The sequence below is a fragment of the Rhodamnia argentea genome, chromosome 5 (assembly GCF_020921035.1).
Source record: "Rhodamnia argentea isolate NSW1041297 chromosome 5, ASM2092103v1, whole genome shotgun sequence".
Classification (NCBI taxonomy): Eukaryota; Viridiplantae; Streptophyta; class Magnoliopsida; order Myrtales; family Myrtaceae; genus Rhodamnia; species Rhodamnia argentea.
The window spans coordinates 2,492,717-2,508,801 of NC_063154.1; the positions used below are offsets into that span (position 1 = coordinate 2,492,717).

General features: G+C 41.7%; 3 protein-coding genes across 3 annotated transcripts; 1 reads left to right on the top strand and 2 right to left on the bottom strand.

Moving 5' to 3' along the window:
- Positions 1 to 2,592: 2,592 nt before the first annotated feature.
- On the bottom strand, positions 2,593 to 5,261 carry LOC115743637 (auxin transporter-like protein 2). The gene is made up of 9 exons (XM_030678490.2): positions 5,190 to 5,261; positions 4,863 to 5,080; positions 4,521 to 4,706; positions 4,299 to 4,411; positions 3,987 to 4,170; positions 3,811 to 3,908; positions 3,357 to 3,564; positions 2,968 to 3,225; positions 2,593 to 2,857 (listed from the first exon to the last, which is right to left on the bottom strand). The coding sequence occupies exons 2-9, from the start codon at positions 5,043 to 5,045 to the stop codon at positions 2,654 to 2,656; spliced, it is 1,434 nt and encodes a 477-aa protein (XP_030534350.1). The 5' UTR covers positions 5,046 to 5,080; positions 5,190 to 5,261; the 3' UTR covers positions 2,593 to 2,653.
- A 3,980-nt stretch (positions 5,262 to 9,241) lies between these two features.
- Positions 9,242 to 13,325, bottom strand: LOC115743641 (syntaxin-31). Its single transcript, XM_030678502.2, has 6 exons — positions 12,998 to 13,325; positions 11,672 to 11,922; positions 11,436 to 11,581; positions 10,732 to 10,770; positions 9,627 to 9,824; positions 9,242 to 9,439 (listed from the first exon to the last, which is right to left on the bottom strand). The coding sequence occupies exons 1-6, from the start codon at positions 13,218 to 13,220 to the stop codon at positions 9,280 to 9,282; spliced, it is 1,017 nt and encodes a 338-aa protein (XP_030534362.1). The 5' UTR covers positions 13,221 to 13,325; the 3' UTR covers positions 9,242 to 9,279.
- A 305-nt stretch (positions 13,326 to 13,630) lies between these two features.
- LOC115743722 (60S acidic ribosomal protein P0) lies at positions 13,631 to 15,828 on the top strand. The gene is made up of 5 exons (XM_030678644.2): positions 13,631 to 14,112; positions 14,224 to 14,292; positions 14,878 to 14,976; positions 15,057 to 15,449; positions 15,569 to 15,828. The coding sequence occupies exons 1-5, from the start codon at positions 13,858 to 13,860 to the stop codon at positions 15,716 to 15,718; spliced, it is 966 nt and encodes a 321-aa protein (XP_030534504.1). The 5' UTR covers positions 13,631 to 13,857; the 3' UTR covers positions 15,719 to 15,828.
- Positions 15,829 to 16,085: the final 257 nt, after the last annotated feature.

Consider the following 16,085-nt stretch of genomic DNA (forward strand, 5'->3'; position numbering starts at 1 on the left):
TATTATTTAAGTTTGCCTAATCCCCAACATATTAAAGATAAATTATTTTAGACATGAAAATCTACTCAAATATGCTGATTCTATCATAGAATACAAATTTAAATTAACTCATTCTAAATTAATAAAACGTGAGAATATCTACATGATTTTAATTTAAGGATGCAAATCTATCTGAACATGACAATTCATTCAACGCAATATCTTTTAGAATTTTAAATATCAGAGAAAGTGGATATCTCAACCGATTTTGAAAATATTTCGCGAATATTTGAGAAAATCTTTAATTCGTAATCCTACGATTAACGATTGAACTCAAATCCTTGCTCGTCTGTTTTTTTTTTTTTTTGGAAAAAATATTCACTTTTATGATCTGCTCAGATATGCCAATAATCTCAAGTGAAATCAAATTAATATTTAAATATTAGAAAATATACCAAAAGATTGCCTTTCCAAGTTCGAATTCGCGCCGGAATTGATAACCCAACATTGGGCTCCGCGAACCAGCTCGAGGGACTCTTTGAACAATGACCTCTTGGATGGAGGGAAGATCGGCTTCTGACTTTTGGCAAGGTACTGTAGTAGCCTTGTGATAGAGCCACGGCTGAGGATGCCAGTGTGCAAACCAACCTCCAAGTGGACTCTTTTGCTACGCTTCGGCGGACGTTCCTCAGTTTAGATCAAGCTTTCACCAAAGCCATCTTGACCACCGCTTGGAATTTTATCTTACATGCACAGAAAAGAAAGCAACTTTTTCCTTCTCCTCTTCTCGTGTCCTCTCGTGACGTTATCAAGTGCTCGGTGATTTGTCGTGCTCGCTGGTCTCGGGGCCGTATTCACGTCACGACATTGTTGAGGTAGTGACTGGCGATGAACATCAATTAGCCGTGGGATTGCAACGACATGTAGGGATGCCGAGACCTTCGTCGTCGAAGCAAGCAAGCGGAAGTGGTGGCTGCTTGGCAGTCACTTGTCGTTGCCGGAATTTGCTCCATCAAGAATGAAAATGAACCTTGTATTCACCGAGAGAAAGAAAAAGAAGCCCTTTTTCCTCAATGATGTCAGACCCTCTTCTCGCCTTTTCTATCCCCTTTCTCAGTGGATGATGGACTCTCTCTCTCTCGTGTAAAGGACATGGTAAGATGATAAAGGGATCAATCATCACTTCATCAGACGCCTAGAAGAGACTTCTCGTGGCTGATCTCATTCTCTTTCTCGCTCTATCTCTCGTTTTTTTTTTTTTTCTTTCTCTGACCGACCTCACTTGGACCAAAACTCCTCCTGACTTTTCTGCACTATAATACTGCGTAGCTCCTGAAGTATGAGTCCCTTTTATAGCCGAGTAGACTTGAGTTAGCTAAAAAGAAATCAGATTGCAATCTTTTTTCTGTTTCGCTTGCAAGTATGGACGCGTGAAGATCTCTAACCAATCAATCTAAATACCAAACCGAATTCTTCTCTTCAATTTCGCTAACTGATAATCCTTTTATCTTAAGGATTCCGTTGTGAAGTGGGGTGGTTTTAAACTTCTTTTCGTCGTGCTTAGTCCCATGAATTTAATTAAGCTCAAACACTCGAGTCCATCCGCTGTCAGTCCAATAAAAAATGTAAATTTATGCGTGCTAAAAAATAAAATAAAATGAATGCAAACTATATGCAATATGATTTAATTATTTTTGTAGGGACTAAAGTTAGCCCCCTAATTTTTATATAATAAGAAATCAAAATATAGGTGTCAACACACATCTCCCACCATCGCCAGCTATCGCCGAGGATAGGGTGGCGGCAGCGAGGGCTATGCGAGCCCTCGCCACTGTGCAAAGAAGTTTTGTTTTTTTTTTATATAGTTTTTCAGCTTGTTTTTAAACTTGATTTAACTTTTTTTTAAAAAAAAATTAGCTTAATTTGTAAAAGTCAGTACTGAATTTTCTATAAAAAAAAAAAATTGCCACATGGCCTTATTTAAAAAAAGAAATTGACGCAAGCCTTTAAAAAAAAATCCATGTAAAATTAAAAAATTAATAAAAAAAAAAAGCCATGTGGACTGTTTTGCTGGAATTTCTTGCCATTGGCACTTAAGTGATTATTTTTCTCCGATTTGACACTTAAGTGTTTAAAAAAAAAATTATTGGCACCAGACTAGGGTCATACACAAATATCAACAATTGAGGTGTCCACTGCCCAAAAATATGTGTATATTTCGTGAAAGGAAAGGGGAAATTACAAACCAACCAACTAGAGTCACCTTCTTCAGTATAATCTACACAATCCAACTTGACCGACATTGGAGTGATGCGATCTAATCATGTGAAGAAGAAGAAGAAGAAGAAGAACCAGTTCAGTCAAAGCCCGTTTTCAAGTGAAAGAACTCCAGATATTGCAAATATCATTTTGTATTCAGGTGCTTCCACATGGAAAAAATTTCTATCTTCCCTCTGTGTAAAACCAAGTGAATGCAGATTCCATTTAAGGGGATTTCCCCAAACGTTTCAGATTAGATGCTGCAATTCAGAAAAGGAAGAACTCTGAAGACCAGCTCAGATGCCAGCGGATTTGTATCACTGAGCCAGTTCAACTTGCTTTATTTATTTCCAATTCCTAATCACAGCAGCCAATTTTAGTATCAGCAAACCCAAATTACAAGTTCAGTGTGAGGTCAATGGTGTGATGGGGAAGGTGGCTTGCACTGGTAACACTTAGCAAAGAGCCCAAATGTGTCCACTTGCTTGATGAAGTTGGTCATGCTCGCCCATCCTCCGAACCCGAACCCGACCACCAAGACCCAGCACACCACGAAAGCGTTCAACACGTACATGCCCGTCCAGCTCGCCAGGAAAGATGGGGGCTTCTCAGCTGCGTTCTGCATGCAAGAATTCGATACATGTCAAATGAAAAGAAGACTAGACTCTCGATCAGCAGCATATATTGTTGTACTGCCTTATGCAAGGACGATTCATATCATGTCAGGACCTGCCGGGCGGAGGCCGACCGGTAAGTGACCATGTGGGCGGCGGCAGGGATGATGTACACAGTGAAGCTGACCAAGAGGGCGCCCACGGCGGAGTTGATGGGCCCGAAGAAGGGGAAAATGATGGCCAGGAACCAGATGGGGATCACCACCGGCAACCGGGCAAGCGCCCTCAAGAATATGCTCTTCGTGTGGTGCACCCCTATCACCTTCTCCCACACAAAGTAGAGCGGAGTGCACGCGAACCCAAATGTTATGAACTGGGATGCCAATAAAATCACACATTAAACATCTTTGTCAATGGATTCAAGGGAAAACTATCTATACTAGTGAGTAGTACAAGTGCACGTATGTGAAAACATGTAATGGAGGGAAATTTGATGGGAGGAACCTGGTGGATGAGCATCAAAATGACAGCAGCATCGCGCCACCCCGAGGGAGGGAGGAGAGAGAAGGCGTTGGCATGGGTCAACAGCTGGTCGCCGAAGGCCCAGTACACCGCCGTCGCCGATGGAATCGTGAGAGTGAACACATATAGTGTGGCCAGCAGATATATGTACTTGAACTTTCTCGGCTTCCACATTGCGTCCATTATTTCACTGTAGCGGTTTTACACGACTTGTTCAGATCATGAAGAAAAGGTAAATTTTTCGACAATACTCATCGCCATCAATCCTAGAAGACAATTGATCTAAGTATTGTGCTACATTCACTGTCAATAATCAGGCTAGTACTGCTCCTTTTGAGTTTAATCACATAAACTTCAGTCAATGACTATAGTTAGTAAGAAGAAATCGAGCACAAACACGTACATTAAACAAGAGCGAGACGGAGGAGGAACTCACACTGTGACGGCATGCCCGCCAAAAGTGTAGAGGATATTGGTGGCGCCGGTGAAATACAGGACCAGCTTGGTAGGTCCTGAGTGGGTCACACCCTCAACCTGCACCATTTTTCTCAATTGGCATTTCTATCAAGAACCAAAGAAATGAAGTAAAATTAGAAGGCCTGAAAGTCTTACCTGGCCATGAGCGAGGGCCGCGGCGGTCAAGTACCAAGCGGTGTAGGTGGTCATGCCAAGGCCGAGGAAGGACCAAACCCGATAGTTGTGGAAGGAGGGGACGAACACGGTGGTCGCGCAGCATGCTCCGAATATGTACGTCCATGTCCTCTTGTCCAAATGGTCATTGATGTAGTATATGTTGCTGTAATGCCATGACCAACCAAAGAATCGTACATATGAACGACAAAAAGACAGTAAAAACACACAGATTGACCAAGTTGTTGTCTCAATTAAGCGAAAAGAGATCACCAATCATCAGAAATGACCAACCTTGCGCAGGCTATGAGCTGGATGACTGATCCAAAGAGGAGGAAGGTGCAGTTAAAAGCCAGCCCAATGGCTTTCCAGTAGGTACCCAGCAAACCATCCAGTACCTCGAACCACTGAACCAAAACCAGAGCAGATTCACCCCAAGTTCAGCGATTTTGATTAGATGAATGTGTAAATCATGATCTTTGTTTCGTTTATGGAAATTCTTGAATAGAGAAGGACCTGAATGACATGGTTCTTGAAGCTGTGATTCTCCTTCTCTTTCCTGGTTCGGTACTCGACGTAGAGCACGCTGATGAGATACGCCGTCCAGCTCCCCAGAATGCCATAGAAGATCTGCAGAATTATCCCGGAAAGCATCCCAAGCTGAGAGAACGAGTAGGGCAGCGTCAACAGCACCTGTGCCACCTGCGCAATGTCTCAAAATGGATGAGAGTCTGATCAAAATTGATCAAGCTTTTGACTTGTAAACTGAAGCCAGATACTTTAATTTGAGGCAAAATCACTGGCATGAGTCATCACATGTCCAAGAGAGTGATTGTTGGACGCAAGAGTTAAGTCTACCTGATTGGAGGCACAGCTGAACCAAGCATCATACACAGACCCGCCATGCCAGAGGAGGCTCTTGAGGCCAGAGCCGGAGTCATCTGTTTGCTCCTTTTCGTCTTCTCCTACTGCTCTGCCTCTCTCTCCGGCGTTGGTGAAGCTAGAGACCATCGCCTCTTCAGCCTGCGTCTGAGACAGCATTTTCTCCTCTTTGTCCTGCAGCCAAATTCAAGCCTCTGAATACGCGAAGAACAAACCATTGAATGGACACTGACCAACGGGAAGAAAAATGCAGGCTTGTGACCAAAAGAGCCAGTGCATGCGAGAGAGAAACAGAGAGCAGACCCAAAACTCAAACGGGCCCGTTGCTCTGTTCTCCGCACATATGTTTACATGTGGAGCATGATGAGATCTCTCTCTCTCTCTCTCTCTCTCTCTCTCTCTCTCTCTGTGACAGCTGTGTGCAGCTCCAAACGTTTTCTCAGTTGGGGGCTCTTTTTGTGTAACGCCCAAAAGAGAGACGACCCATTCTTCACGTAAGGAAACTACTCGATACGCTTGATTCCTTCTTCAATGCCCTTTAAACCGCTTGCCATTCTTGCCAGAGAATACAGAGGTTGAGTGGAGCGGTTTCCTATAGTTGCATGTAATGTAATGTATATCCAGTCATCCTTGAAGTGTAGGATCCAATATTTCCAGTTCAGGGAGGATATGATCAAAAACAACTAGGAGGCAGAAAAAAAAAAAAAACGAGCTGTTTCTTGTCCAGAAAAAGTAGGTTTTGGTGTTTGGCACAAAGCCCAGACAGACAAAAACCAAGAGTAAGTGTTCTGAAGACGGAGGCCCAAGATCTGACAAGGAGGAGCACCCCAAACCAAACAGAGGAAAAACAGGGGATTCCTTTGCATGCGAAAGAGCATGAGCAGTGCCGTACATATAGGAACGTGTCAGTCGTCTTTGGACCAGAGAAAAAGAAGACTGCACCAAGAAAGAAAGCTCTCTCTTTCCTCTGTTTTTCTCTCCCTCAGTTGCATGGACCTTCATAAGTTCTGCAGAATGCTCTGTTCTCAGAAAATGTCGTTGATGATATTTTTTTTTTTTTTTTTGCCCGTCTCAGCATGTTACTCTCCAGTCTCTTGGCTTACTTATTTAATCATTAGATAAATCTCCGAAGCCCAGATCTAGATCAGAGTTCAATATTCCATGAATTGATCTTTTCTTTCTTCTGCTCACTTGTTGCTACACTGTCACGTCCCGGCTATGGTGTATCGCACAATTTACAGAAGTTTCAAAAGCAGCAGAACAAGGAAATGATCTTCAACAATCTTTATTTCCATGGAACTAACGGATTTTAGTTCAAATGGCGACATGGTGTCCCGACATTCAAGAAAATTTCAGCTGCGTTATGATTTCGAGTATCATCTTTATAGTAACATGTAATTACTAACTCATCTTATAATAAGCACGATTGCTTCGGAGAAATTTCGAAAGATAGAGAAAGAAAATTGGCATGAAAAACTTTTTGGTTCTCGGCTTACACATAGAGTACCGCATATTTATCAGGAACCCGTGCACGAATAAATAAACATTATACGAAATGAATTTCACATTATTGCTTTGATAGAACATTTCAAACTTTTTTATTACCATTATTTGACAATAAGTTCAGGGGTTAAAATGGAATTACAGCCTGAATGAGTGAGACTAACCAATATGATTGCGGCTATGATTCCACCTCTGATTGACAGGATGCGCATCTCAAGACGAAATCAAAGAGATTATAAAAAGTGATTAAACTGTTGACTTTTCTTGCAAGAGTAGGATGGATTTGCAGTTCTGTGACTAGACAGAATCCTCTCTTTCGCGAGCACTGTCTGAGAATGATGAATCTTGGCCAAACCGCTAATCCTTAGTTTTAATGGCCTTCCATTAAAATTTCCCATTGCAAGATGTTCCGGGAAATTGTCCGAACGATCCCACGCTTATTATGTGGATGTCAATTTAGTCTTAATTTTTTTTTTTCGATTTTGCCAATTCAATCCTAAATATTTGCGTGAAATTCCAATGTGGTCCTTTCGATGCGTCGCCTAGGACAGTCGGCAATGACTGGATCACCGGATCAGCGCTTTGCAGCAAAAATTTATCGGAAGAACAATTTAAGCACTAAATTGGTAAAATTAGAAAGTTTAGATATGAATGGATTTCTGTATAATAAGTTTATGACTAACTGGGTAATTTTCCTCGAGATCCTCCACGTAAGAAATGCGATCAGTGAATCGCCTAGTGAATTTGCTCGTTTCATTTCATTTTCTTTTATAGCGCTCGGTTGGTCTTTTAGTGCCTTTAAGTCATCACCGCCGCGTTGGCACGGAAAAAGCCATCCTTGGGTTAGGAAGAAGGTGCATTCACTTGAATTTCGAATTCTCGAGAGGTGTATTTGAGATTTGGGCATCACCCTCATAGAAGTTGCTTGATTTCCTGTTGAGGAGTCTCTTACATCTTCCCTAAGCAATTTCATGATGTAAAATTCGATCGAATTTTGATACCGCCGTCCTAATTGGCGAACTTCCACACGAGGTAATATGAAAATGGGTCATGCATCGAAGTGGATATTTTTCGTTGACTGATTTTCCTAAAAGACATAAGCAATCATTTTTTCGAAAAAATATTTTACGAATCATTAATTTTTCGCGAGACAAACGCATCATTAATATCACCCTAATACACATTCAAAAGTTTCAATCGCGTTTCAAGGGTGCAAACTCCAGAGCCACACGAGAAGAGCCTCTTCCGAGATTGTATTGTTGTTGGCAAATGTGCTTGGGAGACTAGTCTACATTCGATTTTCATGTTGGTACATGGATTCCTAAATAGGAACATCTTCGTTCACACGAAAAAGATGCAATTGAAATACAAGTAGATGGATAGGATGCAAGTAATGACGAAGAGTTGAGTAGACATCTATATCTTTAGGGCATGTTTGGTACTGCTCATATCTCTATGATCCATGTTTTTTTGTTTTAGGGAATAGAAAAAGAATAGAAATTTATTTTTTTTTTTTTTTTTTTTTTTTGTTCTCAGAGAACATATTTAAAACAGAAACGAGAATTTAAAAAAATTATTTTTCTATTCTGGAAAATAGAATTAAAAAAAATCATTTGTGCTTAAAAATTATTGTCGAGAACAAAATCATTATCACACATACCCTTAGTTTTCTCCATTCCCAGTGACTTCACAGCATGACGAATCGCACTGGCTCGTGGATTTAGGTCTTTCCAGTGAAAAAAAGGATGAGCATTTTCAAAGTAGTCTTTCCTCATGGGACTGAATAGTTTTCCCTGAAACGGCAGCGCTTATAACAAGACGTTGAAATCTTCGAAAGCTTCTTTTGGCCTTCTTAGGAAAATAAATGGGTTTAGGTTGAAGCCTTTTGCTGATTTTATATTTCTCCAAAACCTTTTGCTTTTCGCCAACGCGTCTCTCCATTGGCATTCCGACCCTCACAGCCTTACACTTACAGGGCCTATACGGAGGATCACAGGGCTCCTGTAAAAATGTCGGTTTCTCAATACGAACAAGACAGGCGCACAGGCGGCACAAACACTGGCCTCTTAAGACATACACGGGCAGCATTTCTACTTCAGAAATTAATTAAAAATTAATTTTTTTTTACTTCTGTTCTAAAAGTCAATTTCAGATAAGAGAAATTCGTAAGATAGCGATTGAAAATTTCTACTGCCAAAACATTATTAACATAAAATCTTTTATAAAAAATTATTATCGAGAATTGAAAAATTTCTACTTCATTTTTTAACCTTTTAAATTTCATTAAAAAATAATTTTTATTATTTATTTACTTTTTCAGCGACTCGACGGTGGCGACGGCAGCTTGCCGGGACAGTGATCAATGGTTGGCGGCCACGTAGTCGATGGTGGGCGGTGGAGATCGATGGCGATCGGTGATTGGTGGTGGGCAGCGATAGGCGAAGGTCGGCAGCAGTTAGAGGCGGGGGTCACAAGCGGCAGTGAGCAGTGGTTAGAAGTGGACAGCGGACGTGGTTGAAAAGAGAGTAAGTACCCAATGAAAAGAGAGTGAGGCAAAAAGCACTTTTTGAGATGAGAAGCAATTTTTTTTAACTTCTCAATTTGGGTGAAACAAAACTTCAGAAGTAGAAATTTATTCAGAAGTAAAAAAATTTACCAAACACATTTCTATTCCAGAAACACTTCTGAAGCAGAAATTTCACTTCCGAAAGTGTTATCATGCGCACACTTAATAGGTGCTGTCTACTTTGACATAGAATTTCACTCTTCTTCAAATTAACTGTGAAATAGAAATAGAAAATAGAAATAGAATGGAACCAATTTCCTAAAACAACTGGTAGAGCATGCATATATACAAACACATCAATGGCTTACCTTTCTATACCAACATTCAAGCAATGAAGAAGATGAAAATCATCAGGAAAAATATCAAGATGGCAAAAATCTTTATCATCAACCACCTATTGGATGATATTTGATTGAGATGCCTCAACAAAGCGCTGCGAGCTCCTTCTACGTTCACCAAGGACTCTTCCATATTGTCGTCAATCCTGGTTGCACCATTGAAGGTGACCATCATGAAAAGCGTTCATATTGTAATTTCAGCATAACGACTTGCAGATGGACAAGCTCCAAAATGCACTATTAATCGTCCCTTACGGCTTCTATTCGTTTCATGTCTTGCATTAATTTTCAGGGCAGCATACAGAAGATGATTGCCATGGAAAGGGGGCAAACCTGATAGCCACTTCACCTTGCTGTGCAACCATTGAAGCCAAATGCGTGAATATGCCACTCAGTTCAGTTATTGTGGATTCCACGTTGTGAAGAGCAGTTGCGCGGCTTTGAGAATAGTTTTCTTGCCGAGGAACCACCTGCTGCAACATGGACATCTCCACGGAGTCGGATGGACTATTATCTGCTGCTAATCTTCGTCTGAGTAAAAAGTTGTTAATTCACAAGAAAAGTTCAAATAATATATATAGATAGTTAGATAACAGTTTCGCCAGGCAAAACTAACAATTACAAATGGCAGTTGCCCCCGAACATAGCTCTAACGTATGTGCAAATATATGGGTTTTCTTTTTTCATACTCTATTTATTCATTCTCTCCTACATGACCGGAGCAATGAACCTATTTGAAGAGGATCTAGTTATCTAGTAACTGTCACTTTACTGCTGGCGTGCACACTGCACAGTGCATATGCAGAATCTTAAGGAACTTTCGTCGCACCAAGTAGCAATGCAAAGTCGAGTTCACCACGCAAAACCACCTTCCGCAGTCTTTTTGACAGAGAGTATCGCATAAGATATTGTGAGGGCTGCAATCCCCTAATCCAATGTCAATCCCTTCAAAGATGAAGTTCTCCCGGTAGCAACTATTACAGCTACAAACCAACTCCAGCATTCTTTAAATTGATACTGGCTACACGCCATCAAGAGAGCAATCCACTCTCAATATTGCACCATAAAGCAGAGGGGGTTGGGTAGCCAAAATCCAAATTTTGCGATTTAAAGGTTGGCCTTAAGTTTTCTCATCTCATTGCATATGCTCCGAAATATGTTCGCATCTAACTATGCAACCTGTCGGAGATTGAATAAGACTCTGACAAGGTACTAACGTAAAAAAAGGAAGCGTTTTCAGAGTTTCGCTGTTTTACATTGTAGCCGCAGCATCATTTTATGCCAACTACTATTTAATGAGACAATGTTTCAACTACTATTTAATGAGACAATGTTTCAGAGTGCTTTCACCAAATCATGCTAAAAGTATCGCTTTATCTTCTTTGGAGAAAGTATCGATGAAGCCACAGCTTAGCTTGTAAGATGGTGTAAGACATACCTCAATTGGTTGCCAACTTGCGATCCATTTGAAGGCAATCTGAGCAGTCGCGAAGAGGCAGAGTCGGGGCCAAATAGATGGAGAGAGAAAATTTGATATCAATAATTAGAAGGTGAAGCAATTCTTACATATGTAAAGATAATGGGAAAGATGCACAGTAATGAGAAGTTGCGTTTAGTAATGGTACCAAGGAAAAATAAATTATTGATGCCGAAGAGATTATAAATGTAAGAAAAATTAAAATGCTGTTGCACACTAGGATCTGGTGTTTCCTTTTTTGCAAATCTAATGAACATAACCAGTCCAACTATATGCCACCAAACATACACAAACCCTCCAAGTTTCAATTGCCATATTATTTGAAGAAACACTATTTGTATCTTCTGAATGGATTTGCTTGTAAATGAAAACTTCACATGGGGTTTTTTGACAAGTGTAAGTGTCGTATGTTGCAAAAGTTACAAGATATTAAAGCATCATACAGTCGAGGAATATTGAAAAGAAAATTCCTACAGAGATAACTTATGGCAAGACATAGAAAATGGATAAACCACTGCAAGATTTAAGAATAATCTCCTTGATGTTCCACCATGTGCACATTTTGCACTCTCTTACTTAATCTCCTTGCAAGAGTTAACTGTTTCTGTGCAATCACAGACGAAGTCAAGCCAACCAGTTTCCAAAGGATCCAACGAAATACTTACGCTGCTTGGGGTGGACTTCCAGATTCATTGGATGAGCTTGACCAGGGAGGTGGCTCGGTCACAGGCTTTGTATGCTGCTTAAAATGGTTTTCTCTTGATGCATTGGCAGAAAACATCTGTTTCCGGTTTTCATGTGCCTTGATATTCTGATACAAAAAACCGTGTATGAGAACATGGAAGGAGAGTAGAAATACATCAAATTAAACATGAAGACCTGCCCAAAAATAATAGCTAACCTGAGTTCTGGTTTTCAAAACATCCTGGAGGTGTTTTGTAGTTCCCATAAGTTTGCTTTTCAGGTCATCACAAACAGTGGTCGAATGGACGGCTCTATCTTCTGAATAGTTGCCACCATTCATTTCTATATTTTGAAGGGTCTGCAAATCTTGAACGGCGATATTCAGCGCTGTGATGTCATCCTTAATCAATGAAGTTAGTTGTTGTATTTCAATTGTGGGGTCGTCAAACATAGATGACCTTTTTGCCACTGCATTTGACAAAATTGTCAAACAACACCACTGCTTAGCATAAACAACACATCTCTAAATTTCATCCAGATTCACTACAATGGTAACTTCTGAGTTTGCAAGAAGTAATTTCAGCAACCAAAAGGTGGAAAGAAACCAAACACAATAGCAGAGACTTCCACTCAAAATTGACCGCCAACAAAAAAACCAGGAACTCATCCTAATGATATTAATTTATCACAAGAATATTACAGCATAAGTCTGATGTTAAATGACTGAATCTTCCTGCAAACTCCAGACGAGACGAGAGTCACGAGAGTGTCTAGATGCTTACAGTTTTAAGATTGTCCAAATTAGTAGCATCAAATGTGGATGCGATGCTAAAACATTACCAGAAGAAGAAAATAGAAAAAGTCCAACACTCTCACTTCAAAGCAAAGTAAGGACATCCTAGTAGCTTGTTCGACATCAGGAATCCCAAACATCGAGCAATCTATAAACTGGATCTTGTAACCAGCTCATGAATCATTAGAGGGTGACACCGTACTGCTTGGGATGTCGATAGATTTATTTTAGTGACGCACCATCATCCATAGAGGCATAGAAAGATGCAATGGCTATGACAGAAGTAGTATGGTATCTGCCATTTGGCTGTAAACCTATCTCAAGTGACGCAAATTATAATGTTTATCAATTATCATCCAGGAAATTATTCGATATCCCAACTTCCCAAGTAATCATGTTGCTTTTGAACTGAGAAATCCGAAAAAGACCAATTCTACAGATTTTACTTGTGCAGTGGAACCGATCAAAACCTACCGATCAACTCTACCAACTAAGCTCTATCGATCTTAATCCATCTATAAACACCCCCTGGACAGCAAAGTCGATCAGAACCTCAACAGCTAAACTCAAGATTCGGCATAGAAAGAACCTCTCGCGATCCAAAGCCTCCCAAAAACCACACGGATACCATCTAAGTTTCAACATGATCGCCAATCCAACCAAAAAAAAAAAAAAATCTCAAACGCGATCAAGGCAACGAAAGAAACAAAAGGCGCCAACGCTACTAAGCAAGTGAGAACAACCACATACGATTGGCGAGCCTGGCAATCTTCTGCGAGGTCTCATTGATGCCCAGCCCGATCCGAGCAGCTTTCTTGTTGAACTCGGATCTGGCGGAGGCCGGGGACGCATCTTTCGACGCGTTGGCGCTAACTTCCGACGGATTGACGGCGGGGGCCCCGCCGATCTTCTGGAGAGTTTCGGTGAGAGAGCGGAACTCCGACGTCCGGTCTCGGTAGGAGGAAGACGCCATGGAAATGGATCGATTTTCGCCGGAATCTGGACCACTCTCTACATGGTTTGGTGCGTTCGCCGGGGGAAAAATCGTGGGCAGCTAAGATCAGCTGTGCCTCAGGCCTCACGGTTTGCACGTATGGGGGAGAGAAAACGGTTTGCAGTTAGGATCGGTTGGGTTCGCTTTGATCAGCGGGTCCCCTTTTGTGGCTCGGACCGGTTCGGCTGCCACTTTATGTTTATATGTTTTTGGATCGGGTTTGGATTGGAGTGCCCTGTTCTCGAAGCCCAAGCCCCAAGAAACTAATCATTTCAGGGCCATCAGATGCAAAAACAGCGGGAAAATATGAACCGTCCGATCTAGGTTAAAAATTGGCCACCGCCCCCCCCTTTCTTCTTCCTTCGTCTCCGTATATAAACCCTCGAAAACACTGTGAGCTCCCTCCTCACGGCACAGCTCTAGGGTTTATTTTCGAGCTCCACCGAAACCCCCCACAATCGCCGTAGCCACCGAGGTTAAAGTGACGGCCGTCGTCGCTGTCCGCCTTGACCGAGCCTACTGCTTCGTCTTGGCCCTCAGTTTTGCTTCGATATTTTCTTTTCCTCTGTTTTTTCTTTGCTTGTATCAGCGTAGGGGAAAAAGTTCATAAGAAGTAATGGGGAAACTCTCGAAGGCCGACAAGAAGATCGCGTACGACGCGAAGCTGTGCAAGCTCCTGGACGATTACAGCCAGATCCTGATCGTGGCCGCGGACAACGTCGGGTCGAACCAGCTCCAGAACATCAGGAAGGGTTTGAGAGGCGACTCGATCGTGCTCATGGGGAAGAACACGATGATGAAGAGGTCCATCAGGATCCATGCTGACAACACTGGTAACCAGGCCTTCCTCAACCTCATCCCACTTCTCCAGGTACATTTCACTTTTTGTTTGAATGATCACTTCTGATTCATTTGGCATGGTGCTTATGGATAGTAAAAGGGAGCTTCTGTGATTGATTGTTTGATGGTTCGTTGTGATTAGGGCAATGTGGGCTTGATTTTCACCAAGGGTGACTTGAAGGAAGTCAGCGAGGAGGTTGCCAAGTACAAGGTGCGACTCTCTGATGCTCTTGCTCTCGTTAATTTACCTCAATTAGTATGTTACTTCATGGTTGTGTGCCATAATTTGGGAACTGGATAATCTATCGAAAGAGTATGCACTTTCCTGCTATGTCAGTTTCTATGCGTGGCTATTTCATGGTGATGGAGTGTTTCGATCTGAATCAATGGATTGAATAAGATTTGCCATGACGAGTGTAATTGCAAAATGTTTCGCTTTGTCTGTTGGGTTACTTCCCGTGTTGTTTAATAGAAGCCAAATCGATCAGCCTCTATTGCACTATGGGTATAGTAGATATACGGTGATTTGTGACTGGGAATGACTAAAATTGAGGGTTTCTCTTTCATGTCTAACGATAGACTTGAGCTGATGGCCCGAAAACGAAATGACAATAGACTTGATCTCACCATTTGGATATGGTATGGCAGGGTGACATCTGACTGGGAATTGATAATTTCAAGTTTCCTATTTAATTTCTAACAATCTATTCGAGTTTTAGTGTTTTTATCATGTTAATTTGTGGGCTAAATTCGAGTTTTTCACTTTAATGTCTTAAAATCAACTCTGCTTTGACAGGTTGGAGCTCCTGCTCGTGTGGGTTTGGTTGCTCCAATTGATGTCATTGTCCCGCCTGGCAACACTGGGCTCGACCCTTCGCAGACTTCTTTCTTCCAGGTAACAGGAGCCTTTCTTTCACGGCAATAACATTTTTCTTCATCTTTTGGCCAGCTTATTCATACTTATCGTAACTTCAGGTGCTCAACATTCCGACCAAGATTAACAAGGGTACTGTGGAAATTATCACCCCTGTTGAGCTTATCAAGAAGGGTGACAAGGTCGGTTCATCTGAGGCCGCGCTTCTTGCTAAGCTTGGGATAAGACCCTTCTCATATGGTCTCGTCGTGCAATGTGTTTACGACAACGGGTCAGTCTTCAGCCCTGAGGTGCTTGACCTTACCGAGGATGACCTTTTGGAGAAGTTTGCTCTTGGTGTCTCTATGGTCACATCCTTGTCGCTTGCCATCTCATACCCAACTCTGGCTGCTGCACCTCACATGTTCATCAATGCCTACAAGAATGTTTTGGCTGTTGCTGTTGAGACCGAGTATTCGTACCCACATGCTGATGAAGTGAAGGAGTTCCTCAAGGTTTGTAATGCTAGTTCTTTTCGTGGAGAGTAAAGAGTTTTTGGTTCATCAATGTTACTTACTTTTTGTAGTTTTTTCATTGAACTTCTATAACGAAGAAAAGAATTTTTTTTGGGCAGGATCCTAGCAAGTTTGCTGTCGCTGCGGCTCCGGTTGCTGCCGCCGCCTCTGGTGCAGCTGCTCCAGCTGCTGCTGCCAAGGAGGAAGAGAAGAAGGAAGAGCCTGCCGAGGAGTCTGATGACGACATGGGTTTCAGCTTGTTCGATTAGTTTGTTTGCTAAGCATGGTGCACCTTTAGCTACATGATAGGTGTTATTGTTTTGTTTGTGTCGGATAACCAGGATTTCTTTGCCTCTAGTTGATTTTGCCAGTTCGAATACTGCGCTTTCTATTGCCTTCGAATTGTGTTTTTAGGGTCTAAACGTCAAATATCATTTACCTTGTTTGCTAAAATTCCTCTTTCTGGGTCAATATCTTATTCGCAACGGATCTTTTCGTCGAAACTTATTATCCGAGGTTGAGTGTGTCCGGATACGCAGACGTTAGGCCTGTTTTGCTAGCTAAATGGGCTTGGTAATGTCCGCATTCCACAGAAAATCATGCACTCACCGAAGTTGGGGGCGAGGTCGAAGAATC

Bases quoted from the DNA above. Each gene is read 5' to 3' on its own strand.
- LOC115743637 (XM_030678490.2), bottom strand. From the start codon at position 5,045: ATGCTGTCTCAGACGCAGGCTGAAGAGGCGATGGTCTCTAGCTTCACC. The intron at 4,707-4,862 runs GTAGACTTAACT...GACATTGCGCAG, and splicing joins TCAGCTGTGCCTCCAATCAG to GTGGCACAGGTGCTGTTGAC. The intron at 3,909-3,986 runs GTAAGACTTTCA...AAAATGGTGCAG, and splicing joins CGGCCCTCGCTCATGGCCAG to GTTGAGGGTGTGACCCACTC.
- LOC115743641 (XM_030678502.2), bottom strand. From the start codon at position 13,220: ATGGCGTCTTCCTCCTACCGAGACCGGACGTCGGAGTTCCGCTCTCTC. The intron at 11,923-12,997 runs GTATGTGGTTGT...TGTCAAATGCAG, and splicing joins GATTGCCAGGCTCGCCAATC to TGGCAAAAAGGTCATCTATG. The intron at 11,582-11,671 runs GTTAGCTATTAT...TTTTTGTATCAG, and splicing joins TTTTGAAAACCAGAACTCAG to AATATCAAGGCACATGAAAA.
- LOC115743722 (XM_030678644.2), top strand. From the start codon at position 13,858: ATGGGGAAACTCTCGAAGGCCGACAAGAAGATCGCGTACGACGCGAAG. The intron at 14,293-14,877 runs GTGCGACTCTCT...CTGCTTTGACAG, and splicing joins AGGAGGTTGCCAAGTACAAG to GTTGGAGCTCCTGCTCGTGT. The intron at 14,977-15,056 runs GTAACAGGAGCC...TCGTAACTTCAG, and splicing joins CGCAGACTTCTTTCTTCCAG to GTGCTCAACATTCCGACCAA.